General features: G+C 53.2%; 1 protein-coding gene across 2 annotated transcripts in view; it reads right to left on the bottom strand.

Moving 5' to 3' along the window:
• LMO1 (LIM domain only 1) overlaps nt 1-16,557 on the bottom strand; it is a 40,375-nt gene that overhangs the window by 19,423 nt on the left and 4,395 nt on the right. The window contains exon 2 of one of the 2 annotated variants that reach the window (XM_059389019.1): nt 16,151-16,410. The exons of the other annotated variant lie outside the window; for it this stretch is intronic. Coding sequence (XP_059245002.1) covers nt 16,151-16,175 — 25 coding nt within the window. The 5' untranslated portion in view covers nt 16,176-16,410. The remainder of the gene's footprint in view (nt 1-16,150; nt 16,411-16,557) is intronic. 2 annotated transcript variants of the gene reach the window in all.

Here is a 16,557-nt window from a genome sequence, read left to right as displayed (position 1 = left end):
TCCGTGGTTGCCTGGGAGTGGGTAATGGGGAGTGACTGCTAATGGGTATGAAGTTTCTTTTCAGGGTGACGAAAATGTTCTTAAATTAGGTAGTGGAGATGGTTGCACGACTGTGAGTGCACTAAAAACCACTGAATTATACATATTAGAAAGGTTGATTTTGCGACATGCAAATTATATCTCAATAAAGCTGTTATAAAGCAAAACAAAGCAAATACTGCTTTGAGAACAGGAGGAACAGTTGATAAGAAGTCCAGCTCTAGGGTCAGGAGTGGGGGCCTGGGAGGTAAAGTCTGCCCTCACAGGGAAGTCAGGCCCTGCTCCCCCCATCTCCCATTGGCTGCTCCCCAGAGCACCTCCATGCCTGCTTTCCTTGCCACCCCATCCAGAAATCTGGCTGAACCCACTTTTCCAGCCCTGCTTCCCAGGGATCCACCATTCTCCTCTGATCTGTCTGCTTTCACCAATGCATTCATGTTTTGTCTTTTTTCATAATTTCTGCACTTCAGAGGCCTATGCCCTACCCACCAAATTGTGTGTGCTCGTGTATGGGGGGGGGGGGATGCCTCCCTTAGGTCTTGAGCTTGTCCCACATTGGGTACCACGAGTTAGCCTGTGTGCATAATGAATAAGATCACAGTGAGACCCTCCAGGCCCCCAGCCCAGGCTCAGTTACGGAATTGTTGCCCTCTCCTAGGGCCTGGGAGCCTCCTGGGACAGAGGTGTGCACGTATGGATCCAGGCCACGGAGGCCATGGAGGACCTCTGCAAGGCTACCTCTGGATGAGCGGAATACCGCTGGAGAGAGCACACGCAGTGCCCAGGCTCAGCACCGCTTGCTTTGCAGCTCATCTGAGAGGCTGACTCAAGAAGATGAAGCGTCCTGGTCAACAGGGGGCGCCAGGCCTGCGCTGTGACAGGCATACCCAAGCACCCTGAGCCTAGAGAGATGAACAAGGTTAGCTTCTAAGTTTGGGCACCTCAGGCCTCATCTCAGCATACAGAGCAGCTCCGGGGAGGGGACAAGACAGCTCTGGTGACTAGAGGAGGCCATCTGTGCCATGGGCTGAGAGGACACAAGTCCGTGTTCCAGGCATGAGGCTGGTTCCATGAGCCTCCGAGGCTTCACCATGAGCTGCTGTCTCAGGAAGCCACCCCCTTGGAAAACGATCCCCCACTGTCCCTAAACTTCTCTGAAGTCCTACAGGTCCTGGGGCTGAGGGGACTCCTCAGGGGTAAGGGGTGGAAGCTACCCTTCCCTTTAGGCAGCCACCACGTTCTGACTACTCCTCAGGTGGGCACAGTGCTGTCCAGTTGGTGAAACACATGGAAACATATTCTCCCATTTGAGTTCTGTGCAAGGGACAGGGAGGCTGCTCTGAGCCCTAATGTCCATGTGAGGAAACAGGCTTGGGGAGGACACATGGTATGGCCCAGGGTCACACAATGGTGGGTGGACAAGCAAGACTTAGCTTGAGATCTCACTATCAGAAGGCAGAGCAGGACTGGGGTCCAAATCTCATGCTGATTACCTCTCTCCAAAGTCCAAAGAAGGCCACCTCTGCCGTAAGTTGTCACCCTCTCCTGTAGCCACTGTTTCTCTTAGAGAATTGGAGAGATTTCTCCACCGGTGCCTGGGCAGAGGCTCTGGAGGCTCCTCTCCCCAAGAGGAGAGAATTAAAAGCCTTCCCTGCTGTAAGAGAAGGCAGAGCTCCTGGGAGTGTGGGCCCTGGAGAGCAGAGGGTGTGGCGCCAAGACAGGATAGAGTAGGCTAGGAGGGTTTTGAGGCCCTGGGCAGCCAGCCAGGGCCACCCACGGATGCCCCTGAGAGCCAGCTCACTGCCAAGGCAAGACCTTCGACTCATTTGCACCACACGGAGGTGCCCTGAGACACAAAGATTCTGTTCTTCTCAGGGCCCATCTTAGATATATATGTAGTTAGGGAGAGGACTATATTAGACACAGAGAAGGCAGAAATACTTAGCTCTTTCCCCCAAATCAGGAGCTCTCATGGAAGCCTATCTGAGAAAGCAAACTGGCCCAGAGCTGGGAGGGCCAACCAAGAAACTCTTTAAGGACTGATCACACAAAGCAGAGTGGTTAGGAGCTGGCCCATGGTGGTGGTTGGGCAGGTCTGGACTGGTTGCTTCCCTACCTTGGTGTTCTCCTGCCTGCCTCAGGCCCACGGGCTTCAGATCATTCCTTTGGAGCCTGGAAAGCTAGGATCTATGTCTGGTCATGGGGCAGCAACAGAAGAGGAAGGGGAGGGTCAGGGGAGGCCTCAGGCCAAAGCTGGGAAGAGCAAGCAAGGGTCCTTGGGTCAGAGGAAGGTGAGGCCCAGTTTGCAAACAGGACCTTGGGGCTGTTTTCCCTGGGGTTCAACTCCAGAAGTTCAGGCCCTGGTACTGGGATCTTGATCCCTGGGAGACGTCAGATGAGCCACCACATTCCCAAGGCCACAGCTCTGGCCATGCCCTCTACCCTTCTTTTCTTGGTCTTCGGCTGCCTCCTCTGATCACCCAGACCTCCAGCCCCACCAGTCCCCTCACATGCCCAGACTGCAGACTCACCAGGAAATGGAAGGAAGGAAGGGGGGGAGGGAGGGAAGGAGAAATGGAGTGAGGAAGGGAGAGAGGGACAGGGAGAAGTCTGAGGCTGGAGGGGTAGGGGCCGAGAGCCTGGAAAGTTCAAAAGGAAGAATACTTCCCCCTCACATCATGAGCTGTTTTTGCTGCTCCTAATGTTATCTCCTCTGATTTATTTTCCCCATAGTAGCTGTGGTATAATGTATTTGGTCTTTGTCTCTGGTTCCTGGCACAGAGCTCCTAAAACCCTTGGTGTTTCCTGAGTGCTAAGGCTATCTTCTGTGATTCGTGAGGAGCTCCTTCTGAGCAAACTTGAATTTATGCTCCTGAGGTGATTTAAGGTGAGCCCCCCAACTAGTCTCAGGATGAGGCTGGGCCTGGCCACCAAAAAGACTAAGCAATAGGAGGGCTGGAACTTCCAGTCCTATGCACTGACAGACCTCCAGGAAAGACAGGGAGGGTGCTGGAGGTTAAGCTTTATAGAAACTCTTGAACAAGACTTAATGAGCTCTGGATTGGTGACTGCATCCAGGTGCCAGGAGGGTGGTAGAACCCAGTTCCCCAGAGACAGAAGCTCCTGGGATCGGAACCTCACCCTATATACCTCTTCATCTGTATCCTTATACAGTGAATGGGTCAATGTAAGAAAATGATTCCAAGTTCTGTGAGCCTTCCTAGAAAATTCTCTACCCTGAGGAGGGGATCGTGGGAACCCTGATCAGAAGTAGAGACGACAACTGGGATTTGTGATTGGCCTCTGAAGTGGGGGCAGTCTCGAAGTGGGACTGAGCCTTCAACATGCAGGGGCTAATACTAGATAGCGTCAGAATTGAGTTAAATTGTAGGACACCCAGTCTGTGTGCCCTGAGAATTGGAGAACTGCTGGTTGGTGCCGGAAAACATGCCTGAGTAGTACAAGTCTTAATACACTGTAAGTCTGGGGCGCCTGGGTGGTTCAGTTGGTTAAACGTCTGCCTTGAGCTCGGGTCATGATTCGGGGTCCCAGGACTGAGCCCCATGTCAGGCTCCCTGCTCAGTGGGGAGTCTGCTTCTCCCCCTCCCTCTGCTCTCCCCCCTGCTTGTGCATTCTCTCTCTCAAATAAATAAAATCTTAAAAAAAGAAAAAAGAGGGAAGTGTAAGTCTGTCCTCTCTCTAGAACAAAGATTGCTTATGCTTGTGATCCTCCTCTTTGCTCCCCTTCCAACCTCCTTGGCCTGTTCATTCATTCTCACTCACTATTGACTTAATAAATAAGTGCTAAGCATCTACTACTAGGAACTGGCCCCTAAGCCATATATTTTAGTAAGAATTATACTAACACTGATGATTTTTCATCAAGAAAGTAATTGTTAATGAGCTTCATTAAGTCAGTTTGATTCCTTGATCAATTTTCTATTCACTAATGTTTAAGATTTTTTTTGCCCTTTCCCTATTCTTATTTTACTGAAGTTTCTCCCCCCGCCCCTTAAAACAATTAAAAAAAAATTCCTTATTACAATTATTTTCATTGGGATCGATTATTTTTAAATTTAAAGTGACTATTCGGTTCCTGATCAGTTTTGGCTCATATTAAATCTTATGAACTACAGCTTTTTTTTTTTTTTAAGATTTTATTTATTTATTTGACAGAGAGAGATCACAAGCAGGCAGAGAGGCAGGCAGAGAGAGAGGAGGAAGCAGGCTCCCTGCTGAGCAGAGAGCCGGATGCGGGACTCAATCCCAGGACCCTGAGATCATGACCTGAGCCGAAGGCAGTGGCTTAACCCACTGAGCCACCCAGGCGCCCCTGAACTACAGCTTTTGACACCGTTGAGATTTCTTTTGTGATAATTATTTCTACCAAAAAAATATTTCCTGAGCCAACTTTGGCAGATCTAAAATTTCTCAGGGAGAGTTGATTCCTCCGTCAATTTTTAGTCAATAACATATTTTGCCAGGTGCAGTGTTAACTGTTGCCAGTTTTGCTTTGTGTTAATTATTTCAACCAATTTTGATTTTTTTTCCTAGATCATATTTTTTACTTTTATGTTTTTGATAATATTAATGCAATGTTATTCTCACACACAGGCATATTTTAGCACTGATCTGATAAAGCATTCTGAGGATCAAAGAAGTGTGTGAAAACATCCATGGGGCAGAAAGGCAGGTCACACTCTGCACCCGGGCTGAGTATGAGGTCAGAACCTGGTACCTGAGAGAAAGCTGTCCCTGCCCTCGGTTCTTCCAGAGCCCTTGCCCCTGCCAAGACACCTCACAGATGGGAAAGAGCTTCTGGCTGGAGTGAGAGCAGCTGCCTTCAAGAGACAGCCTCTTACTGACAGGCAAAAAGATGAGGTACAGCCCTAGCTTCCTGTCATGGGCCAGAAGCAGCCTCTGCTGGGCTTCAGACTCTTCTACTCAGTATCTCCGAGACATTCAGCTGAGAGAGGACACAGAGGCTTCTTGGTGCCTTAGTTTCCCCAACATAAAAGTCGAGGGAGGGGGATAACTACCCAGGGTCTTTTCAGGCCTGAGGCTGTGACTTCTGGTTCACTGGCTTCCAGGCTCTGGGCCTGCTTCAGGGGTCCCCTCTACCTCTTAGCTGAGGCTCTGCCTGGGAACAGCTGGAAATAAGACAGCCCACCTGGATTCAAATGTGGCAAGACCATGTGTGGAAGGCCAGAGGCCACAGATGTTCCCACCTGAGCTCTCTGCTTCTCTGACCCCAGGACAACAAAGAAAGACATGAAACCTGGACAGGATGGTTTTTCTCCTGGCCTTGGCCTCAATACACACCTTACCCCATGGACCTATCTCCAGACACAGTACCACTGGGCAGCAAGCAGCCCGCAACCCTTGAAATGTAAATGGCGAAGCACAGACCCAGAGAGCAGAGGGCACCTGCCCAGGGACAGACTGAGAGCGGGGGTGGGGGTGGGGGGAGCCAGGCTGTGGATGCAGGAGTTCTGGCTCCTAGCCCTGGGCTCCAGCCCACAGGAAAGCCTCCTTCAGTCCTGCTCCCATGTGAAGAACTGCTCAAGTGATCTCTGCCCGGGCTGCTTCGAAGATGCCAGCTCCCCCTGGCCAGGCAACAGCTAGGGAGAGGGGTTGAGGCCTCAGTCTAATGGCCGCAGGAAGACTGGTTCAGGGAGGAACAACTCTCCCCTCCTCCCAGGGTCCAGTGAGTGAGAAGAGATGCCTCTGGATAACAGAGAGCTGCGTGGCAGGCCCCCAGTGTCCTCCGCAAACCTATCATCTGTGACACGAGGCATCTAACTGTTCCCATATGTGGCCCTGGTCCCTGTGTGTGCTTACAGTTAGTGCTAGTGCCTCTCACCACCAAGGCCAGGGAGGCCTGGGAGTGCCTTTACCACTACCTCCCCAGGCCCACGAAGGCTTGGTTCTCATCTGAACTCAGCCACAGACCGAATTGCTGGGCTATCCTAGCAAGTGTCTTTCCCTCTCTGAGTACAACCTACTCCTCTGCAAAATGGGGCTAGTGTTCGATCTCCCAGCCTCCCAAGGGGGCTGCGAAGATTAAATGAAAAGCCTTGAGATATCTGTGGCCCTCTGTGGTGTAAGGCAGAGGCAATGGGCCTCCCGGGGATGGAGCTGACGTTTCATCCTCTCTGGGGGCTGGGGGCAGAGTTTGCTGACCTCTCACGGTAGGCTGATATCTCAGATGGGGTCCACCGATCCCATTTTCTGGTGTCCATAACCTTGTGTAATCCCCCCATTTCCTTGAGTTCTAACTGGGCTGAGTGACTTGCTCCCAAGGAAGAAAATACAGCCGGAGTGATGGAATGTCACATCTGTGATCAGAGGTGTCACATCTTATAAAAGACTGTGATTTCCTGCATGCTAGCAGACACTCTCTCAATGGCTTTAAGGAAACAAGCTGCCATGTTGGAGAGGCCCATGTGGTACGGAAATGAGGGCTGGCCCTGATCCACAGTGAGGAATGGAAGCCCTCAGCCCAAAAGCCCAGGAGGAACCGAATCCCGCCAACAATGAAATGAGTGAACTGGGAAGCTCAATCCCCAGATGAATCTTGACATGAGACCACAGCCCCAGCCAACACCTTAATTATGGTCTGCAAAAATGTCTGTGCTAGAGGACCCAGCTTAATCTGGACCCGGACTCCTGACCCACGGAAATGAGATTAACAAGTGAGTGCTGTTTAAAGATGCTAATCTGTGAAATAATTTGTTACGCAGCCATAGGTAGCGAAGACATATGCGTTGGCATATGTCTTCATGTCTTTATGTCAACGAAGCGTTGGCATACCACAGAGGACAGGGGCCTCTCCTCAGGCCACAGAGGGGGCATCCTGCAGACCCATCTCAGCCCTATAAGCCATATTGTTGTGAGTTTCCCTCAGGAGTCCAGTCCTTGCTGTGGGGTACTGTGAGGAGCCCAGAGGACAGAGTCCCCTGCTCCAGGCTGGGAAGGCAAGAAAGTGGGCGGAGCCGACCCACCTCCTGAAGCCAAGGCTCCTTTCCAAAGAGCGATCCTGCCAGGGCTCCAAACCCCACGTGTGTCTGGAGCAGAGTAAGTGTTTCAAGGTATAACCACGTCCACTTTCTCCCCTGCTCCTCACTAAGACCTGACGAAGTTTAGGCAACTATACCAACTGTCTACAAGACCGGCAAGAGCCTGGCCTACTGAAGGCTTGACGGACCTAAAAGGTGGTTCGTGACCACACCCATTGATGGGTCATAACTACTATCGCAACTTACTACTCAGAATCAATAAGTCGCAGAGGTGGGATGTGAACACGGTCTGTCTGACTCAAAGCCCACGCTAGTTCCGCATGCTTTAACAAATGGCGAAGCTGAGAAACAGAGATCCAGCATCCGATGGCACCCATAGGCAGCCCCCACACAATCCTTCCCAGACACCAGGGATCAGGCGTTGAGAGTTTTTAAAGATTCAGGGAGGGGAGAGACAGGACAGAGTAGGTGCAGGCCATGGGCTGCAGGAACCCCTTGCCAGAGCTGCTTCCTCTCACGTGGGAAGAACAGGTCTCCCTCCCACCCGGGTTTTTCTCCACTGAGACTCTGAGCAGAGGGGCAGCCGCTCCCGCCACACAATATTAAAATGTCAGGAGTTTAAGGCCTGTGTTGGTTGAGTCATAAGTTATCGGCACCCAGTGAGGGCCGACAGAATGCCTCCCTTAAATTATTAAGCAGAAAGCGTCAGACTGTAATATTTTGCTAAACCAAAGTACAGACACAGACAAAGATGTCATTTCAATATTTGAAACCAGCAAGTTTAATTTAAAATAAGAGCAAACCAATAAGCTCAGAACATAGTGGCGTATGAGAGGAAAATTATACTGTGAGAGGAAAAAAAGTGGAAGGACTTAAGAAATTTATAAAAGTAATCTCCAAGTGGAAATTAGAAATCAAGGCCTAGAAACAGAATAACACAAAAGAAATATTACTGTCCACTTTCTAAATCAATATAACACTGCTCCACGCCGGAATTACCATGGTAACTCAAGTAAAAAGAATCAAGCAATTCTTATTATTTCAAAATAAAATCACAGCCTGAAGCCTGGGTTTTATTACAACCACTGATAGATCGCTGGCTTGTATTTATCTGAAATATTGCTTTTCAATCAGCTGGTTTATGAATGTACACAGGCCTCTCACCAGCCCACTTACCGCCCCGTTTTGAGGCGAGGGGCTAACCAATGAATTGATTCCCGCCTGGCTGTATCTGCATATAGACCCAGACTTGAGTCCGCTCTGGCGAGCACTGGAGCTGCTCACCCCTTCCACCTGTCCAGCGGCATCACAGGGCAGAGCAGAAAAACCGGAGGAGGCAGAGGGGGCTGACCTCATTGTGGTTCCCCTCCGGGTCTGCCATCCAATGGCAGCTCCCTGGAAGAACTGCCCTGACCACCAGCCTCCCACCCCTTGTCCCCAGGCATCCTCTTGCTGGCTCCACCCCCTCTCCCTTGAGCCCTCCCCGAGTGTCCCTCTCGCCCACCTCCAAGTCCGCCAGCTGGTACAGGAAGGCTGCAGAGCACACTGCTGCAGTAAGATGGCCTGAACTCTGGCCCTTGCAAGCGTGGGACCCGCGACCAATTACACAGTCTCTTTGTATGGCAGTTTTCTCATCTGTGAAATGAGGATAATACGTGTGGCTTTTTCCTAGGGTGGTTCAGGGTATTCAATGAGATCATACGTGGAAGATGCTTTGGTGGAATGAGTACAGAAATGGCCCCAATTCTCTACCCCTCCTGCTGGTAGTATGCACGCCCTTTGCAATGTGACTTTCCACCTCTTCCCTTCAAGAACAGAATCTGACCACCCCCACCCTGCCCCCAAATTCAAGCTGGCCTTGTGATTTATTTTGGCCTAAGGAATGTGGCAGAAGCGAAAGCCTCCCAGAGCCAAGCCCAGGACTCAGGAAACGTTGTGTTCTTCCACTCTCCCTCCTGACCTGTTTCTACTATGAGAACAGGCCAGAAGAGCTTGCTGGACAACAAGGGATGCTCGTACCCCCAGCATCCAGGAGATTGGCCATCTGCCAGGCACAAGAGAGCCCAGCTGAGACCCGAGAGACCACTCAGCCAAGCCCAGCCTAGAGCACTGACCTACAGATTCAAGAGCTAAATGGATGCTTGTTTTGAGCCTCTGAGTTTGGGGGTAGATGGTTATGCAGCAATAACTTACTGATACACGTGCAAAGCACAACACCCCAGTTTCCAGCAAGAGTTCAGTAACACCATAGCAAGTGTGTTTATAGGAGCCCGAAAGACTGGGAGGCTGAAGCCAAAGAGATCACACTGTATCTGTGCAGAGAACGAGGTCCCTGCACAGAAGCATGAGGCTTCCTGGTTGATCAAGTAGTGTACATGGATATTAGGTGCCAGTTAGGTATTGCTCCCATTACAGAATGTGAAAACTGAGGTCCAGTAAGTTGTCTGGAGTCAGCTGGGACTAGCACCCGGGTCTCCTGAATCATGCCAGCAGGCTGTGCCTGGAGACACTGGCCACTCCAGGAAGTTCAGCCAGGAAGAGGCGGAAGGTAGGAGCTACTGATGCAACATGACCCAGCTGGCCTGCTCTTTGGGACAGCTGCCCCGGCAACCTAGACCAGCCTGCTCACTCCTCTCACACCCCCTGCTTTTAATTTGCCCTAAGTTGTGTCGGCCTCTGTGGACACCTGCCTTAGACAAAACACAAAATGAATACCCCAACAGGACACCAGCTTATTACTAGGGAGGGTGGATAGACTCTGAGCCTGGCCTGGAACAGTCTGTAAGAAGCCTTGGCCATCCAGAGGCTCCTGCGAGACCAACTGCTAGTGTGGCAGCAGGTCTCAGGCACCATGACAGGGCAGCCCAGGCCAGGGCCCTGGCTGTAGTGAGAGCTGGGAGAAAGGTGCTAGGCCGGAGGGAGAGGCCGGGTGGTGACAGAACAGAAACAGGGTAGGGCCAAAGCCCCAGATGAATGCCATCCAGTTGTGTGCTGATAAACACTTCACAGTTGGCTCCTTCAACATACATGAGTTTAATACACCCACCATGGCTCATTTCCCGCTACCAGTATAATGCCACTGAACTCAAGAGTGGGGGGGAAATGTGCCAGATCAGCTCCTGTAGGTCCATACAAGCTGACCCCACTGGTGTGGTCCTATCCCGCATGCAGGCCTGCCAGGCAAACTCACTCTAGCAGCAGCGGGATGAGTTAAGCCTGAGGAGGGGAGGATGCTCTCCGTGCCTCAGTTGTCCTTCCACTCTAGGCAGGGCGGGCAGGCAGGATGGGCTATATGTTATATGCATCTCTGGGGCTGCTCTGAAGACCTGGGCCAGGTTAGTGCCTATCAGTAGCTGCCAGCAGGACTTAATGTGAAGATGGAACCGTGTCCTGTGGGCAGTCAGCAGGCTGGCTGGGGCCACAAGCGGGATACTCGGGCACCTGGCAAGAGGACAGGTGATGTTCCTCCTGATCAGACTTTCCTACCACCAGCTTCATCATGCCTCGGGGCAAGGATTAGAGGACATGGAATTTGGGCAGAGAACCCTGAAAGGAACCCCAGGTTCCCGACCTAAGCCAGGCAACCCTCCTGCCCACTTTCAGCCTTGCCTATCCCTCTATAGATGGAAGCACTTGCAGAGAGTGGTCTTGGAAGCTCCTTCCTACAACACTACCTGCCTTGGGGAATCTGGCCAGTGGTGGTAAGTAGTGAAGTCAGCCTCCCTCCTGGACAGACAGCCGTGATCAATGGCCATGATGGATAAACGGAAGAGGGAGAGTGAGTGAACAAGGCACCACATCGGGCAGCGGATTACTTGATCACAGGGTGGTTGGTGGAGCACGATGTCACCTCACACAGGCAGGAGGCTTCCTGGCTTATCAAGCGTATACATGGACTCCATCTCATTGAATCTTAATTAGCCCCCCAACCAGTTAGATGCAGCTGTTCTCACTGTAGAGATGAGAAGGTAGAGAGGCAGAGCAACCTCAGCACTGGATGAGCATGGGGCACAAACCCACAGTGGACATGACAGACTTGCAGAGCTTAGCAGGACAGTGGAGGTGGCAGCCAGCCCACTGGTTCCTGGCACACTGTGGCACCGATGCCCTTTTCTCTACCTTGCTCTCTAACTCCTTCCTGTCTGCTGGCCCTCCCAATAGGGGGCTCCTCTGGGCCCTGAAGGTGGGTCTGAACAACAGCCTTGGCCTGCTGGCTACTTGGAGGCAGCTGTGCCCTGGGTGGAGGCAGCTCTGGAGGCAGCCCATGTTTGCTGGAAGCCCCACCTTGGCTTGGGCCATGCCCCCAGTAGGCTCCCCAGCTCTGTCTTGGGCTCAGAGAAGGTCCTGTCCAACCACGGCCACTTCCCAACTCTGGCAACCACGCTCCACAGTCCACCGTGCCAAGGCCCAACCTCACGTTCCTCTGCCCAGGACCGCAGAGGGGCGGCCACCAGTGCTGGCTGGCCATCATCTGTCGTCCCAAGGGGAGACAGACCAAAATAAATCTGTTCTTGGTCTTGCTCACAAATGGGCCCTGCTGGGAGGCTCCTTAAATGGGAGTGGGTGGGGTGGCCTCCAGGTCTGATTCTGGACTCTGGCTGGGGTGGGGAATCAGCTCTCTGAGGGACCAGAGACAGACCCGGGCTCTGGGAGAATGCACATTTCCACATGCTAAAAAGCATCATGTGGGACATGTCCAGAAGGAGAGAGACAGTAAGACAGAAAGGCAGCCGCAGAGGCCAAGTAAGTGGCCACACCAGCACCAAGCCCCGGCACGCAAAGGGTGAAGCTTTTAGGTGAGCGGCGGCCAGTGATCTCAGCTTCCCCCAGTCCTAATGCTCCTGAAAGGCTCTCTCCCACTCCCTGTAATTGGGCATCAGTAGTTAATGCAGTATTGACTGCATTACACGCTCCCGTGCCTCCCCTCACTAATGCCAATTGCATCACCTTGTACAGTCACCGGCTTGCTTAGCCAATAGCCGTTAAAAGCAATCCAAATCATGAATCATATGGGAAACTTTTAGCAAGACACTGCCATCCAAGGAGACAATTTACAGTTGAGTTAATCTGGGTACATTAGCGAGACATGGATTCTGGACGACAGACCAATTTATGTTGTTTCCCTGTCCCCCGCCCCCCGCCTCCCACCCCCTTAGTGCTCTGTGTGGACAAATGAACAGAAGAGCGGGGAACAGAGAGAAGCACCTGCTTCTTTACGCAAGGCTCTGGGAGGGGGTGAGGGAGACCCGTCTCTATAGGCTCTCCGCCCAGCTGAACTGAGGCAGGAAAGGTAAGCAGCTCATACATGCTGCTCAAGATTTGTAAAGCCTCATTTCCAAAGGCTGGGAGGTAGCTGCTGCCAGAGCTGCCATAGGCGGTACAGATGGGGACCCTCCTCTTCTAGGCCATGGGCAGGTGTCAGCCCGAGTGCCCCCCACACTGGCCTCACCAGACCTTTACACACCCGCAGTAGGCAGCGGTGCCTTTTGGGCACTGCCTTCCTGCCACCCCGCTGGGGTCTCCGGAGTGGACAAGCATCACGGCCCACTCCCTGCCTCCATCTCTGGGGCCAGGAAGGGTCCTAGCCACACTCTGCTGGGAGAGACGCTGGGGACTCTTTGCACTCCAGGGCATGATGGGATAGCCCAGGAGGTCCTGTTGATGGCTGAGCAAAAGCTGGTCGGTACCCAGGAATAGCCAAGAGCCGCCCTGGCAGGTCACCCAGGTCCACTGTGGAGGCCACACTCGCAGCGGTCATTAACAATTGAAGACTCACTGTCTGGCCTTCCTCAGGCCAGCTCCACTCTCCTTAGGCAATTTTACTTATTCAAAATGCTCTCAGAATCGTGTCTGGTATTTAGTTCTGCAACCTGCCTGCTGTTTCCTGTGGGCAGCCCCGTCTTCCTACGGGTCCTTGGCAGAGGCAGGTTACCTGCCTTTCTCCAGCATGCACCTGGGGACAGGCCAGCAGCCCCCAAGAGGGCACCTGCAACATCCCCTCTTGCCCAGTCCCCCACAACCCAAGGCTCTCCCTGTTCTTGGGGCTGCCTGGACCCTCTGCTGCCTGTTTCTGAGTACTCAAACCCCCTTCTCCAATGGCCTGAGGGCTAATCTGTTTCAGAGCAGGAGTGCCCTTTGCTCCCCTGAGCCTACAAGCTTCCCCATAAGGCCCCCAGCTGATTGCCAGTTCAAGTACCTGTGCCAGGGAGAGAAGGGCTCTTTCTCCGGGGAAGTTGGAGCAGGGCTTCCTTTGCTGACAGGCATGCCCGACGGCATCTAGAAAGCCCGGACCCTGAGTTCCAGTAAAGTGGAGATGGCTAGGCCAAGAGCAAGCGTCCAAATGAAAGCAATTAATCTTAAAACCAGAAGTTTAACCATTTGCAAAACAGATCTTTCCTCTCTGTGGTGGCCCTTCACTGCTCGACCTAATGGATTACTTTATTAATAATGCACTGTGCTTAAAAGCAAAAAAAAAAAAAAATTTTTTTTTCTGACAATTCAATACTTCAGAAAGTCTCTTAAACCCGTTGCTACGGCAAAGCGATTGATATTTTATTATCTTTCAGAAGTGCAACATGAAAGCCCTGCAGCCCAGCAGAGCAAGAGCTTTGGTCCTCGGCAGCTGGCAGACCTGACTTCAACCAGAGGAGCCCCGGCCTCTTCCGACAAGATGCTGTCAGGTGGAGAAAAGGCATTGGGGGTGGTTAATAAGGGCCCCGAGTCCCTGCTGCAGCCAGACAAAGGGTGCAGTGCTGCATCCTGGAGGTACATGCTTCTTGGGGGCCCTGGGGGGCAAGGCTGCCACCTAGCCCACAGGGCTGCCTGCTGGAAGGGCATAAGTGCCAGGAAGAAATTAGGCAGCGGGCTCGGACAGACAGGTGAGTCGATCCAGAGTTTTTCTCCCTTCCCCAATGGAAGGTGCCACCTTCAGAGTTTCCTGGAATTAGAGGATACCAGACTCTAATAGGGAGTGGAGGGCAGATGTAGGAGCAGGAAGACTGCTTTTGGAGGACACCTCTGAGCTGGGCAGGACAAGAACCGGATGGCTCCTCGGGACCCCAGCTGTCTACCTTCCTGGTGCTCTGGGCCCCAGGGCTCAGTGGTATGAACTGCAGGAGGCACCACTCTGTTCCGACTAAACTAAGCCAGGGACTGAGAAGCATCACGAGCTCTCCTCTGCAGATCTGGTGGAGACTGGGGGAAAAAATCCATGCCCAGGGCAGCTGCAGTGCACTGCCGTCTGGAGGCAGGAGACTGGCTAAAATGACCTCCAGGTATCTATTCCTATTCAGGGCTCATCTGAAAATCTGGAGTATCGCGGAGCTCAAAAGGACTCTGGGGTGCCTGCACAGAGCACGACCTAGGTGGCAGTGGTGGGGTCATTCTGTTGCATGAGACCAGTCTCCCCGCCTGAGGCCTCCCATGTACAGGGCCTGGGTTTTCTCCAGTTCTGGCTTGATCCTGGGGAATAAGCATGCCAAATAGCCACAGCTAAAGACACGCCTTGAATTCCATATCTCCCATCAGGAGAGTACCCCCACATACTGAGGAAGGGCCCTCTGCGCTGACTTCTGCAAACCCCTCATTTTACCAAGAGCGAAAGTGAAGGCTAGCTCTGGGCATGACAAAATGCTTCTTCCCTCTGTCTGGCCTGACCAGGTCCTTCTCCTTGTCATTCTGTACACACCTGCAGAAGCCTAGTCCTCTGGTGGCCCCCATAGGGATCCTGGGAGAGGGCCCCAAAATGCTACAAGCATACTAGAGATGGAGGTCAGACCCTGGCCAACCTCTTGCAAATGCATCCCCTTTGCCAGAAGCACTTAGTCACCCCTTTCCTCTCTTACTGTATACACGCTGAGAAATAGCCTTCAAGGCCACCCCACATGCCACCCCCAGGCCAGACACCTTAAATGCCCCTCCTTGATGGAGGTCTCAGGGCTGGTGGGGAGGCTAGGAACCCCAGCTTGTGGTAGCAGCGAAGTGTACATCCTGTGTGACCTTGAGCAAGTCACTTAACTTGGAATTTTCACCCAGTGACCATGACAATAACACCACTGACCTGGTGGGCTGAGGGCACAAGCCTAGGGGAGACTCACTAGTAGAAGGTTAGAGAACGGCCACCACCATTAATCCAAGAGGATTCCTGGTGACATGCTGCAAACCACCTTCTCAGCTCCTTACCAGCAGAAATCAGGTGACAGCATGAGTGCCAACAATTCTATCCTCATCTCCCTATAGCACCAACACACCAGGCAACCATTACCTACAGGGCAAGGAGAGCCCCTGCCAGCCAAGGAACAACTACTGTGTGGCCACTGGCCTCTGCGTTTGGGTCAGGAGGCACCCACCCGGTTTTATCTTTAAGTGGGCTATGATCCCCAACCTCTCCTGAACACACCAGGACCCTTTCTGCAGGGCACTCCTAGTCAGGAAGGCTTTAGGGTCTATGGGACCATCTTCGAGAGGCTTCCAGCAACCATGGGCCTTGTGTTCTGACTTCTGGGGTGCACTGAGGCTCTTGACCATGTCAGGTTCATGCCACTCTCCAGGACCTCGCCTGCACAGTGCTACTGGCCAGTGGCGGGACACTTTCTTCCTCTGGGCCAAACTCCCGCCTGCGCGCTCAGGGGACCGGGACCCAGTGGGCCGGCACAAGAAGCGTCTGTCTCCCCAGGGGCCGGGGGGGGCCTTCTCCTCGCTCGCCGGGCACCCCGGGCCAGCATGGTCTTCCCACGCGCCCGTGGGCCGCAAGCTCTGGCTTCCTCTTGGGTTACCCGGCCGGCGCGAGGGAGATGGCTGTGGTGAGAGGAGCGGCCGCAAAGACGAGACGCCGCTCGCTGAGCGCCACTGCGCGGAGATCCGAGGGGACTCGAGCCTGCACGCGGCCCCGCAGAGCCCCACGCGGCAGGCGCACCGCCCGCCCTCCGGCTCAATCACCCCTCCCCCGGCCCCACCTGGCCGCCCCCGCGCCCCGGCCCCGGCACCCAGCCCGCCTGGCAACCCTGGCGCTTGTGCGTCCCGGCGTGCGCTCCCGCGCGCCACCGCGGGGGTACGAGGGGGTGCGGGGCGTCGACCCCCCGCCCGCCACCTACCGTCCTCCTTGTCCAGCACCATCATCTCGGGCGCTCCGTGTCCAGCCGCAGCTCGGCTTGACCGGGAGAAGGGCGCCGACTCTGGGCGCGCTTCGGCGGGGCGGCCGGTCCTCGGGCAGCGAGCGGGCTCTAATTACCCGCTTGTCCGGCTCTTAACCTAGATTGCACTCAGCTAGAATTACATTCAGGAGCGAAGCACTTCGCAGATACAAAAGCAGTCTCACCTACTTTTGTGCCTCAGAATTGCAAGGAACTACGAACTGCAATTTAGAGAGAGAGAGAGGGAGAGGGAGAGAGAAGGGGGAAGAGAGGATCAGAGCCGTTTCTTTGATTCTCACCTTCTAAATGGCTCAATTTGCCCAGTATAATCTGTCTTAATGTAATTGCATTTGATAGCTCATAACCCT

The sequence above is a fragment of the Mustela nigripes genome, chromosome 1, assembly GCF_022355385.1.
Source record: "Mustela nigripes isolate SB6536 chromosome 1, MUSNIG.SB6536, whole genome shotgun sequence".
NCBI lineage: Eukaryota > Metazoa > Chordata > Mammalia > Carnivora > Mustelidae > Mustela > Mustela nigripes.
This window is presented reverse-complemented; position numbering and strand designations above follow the sequence as displayed.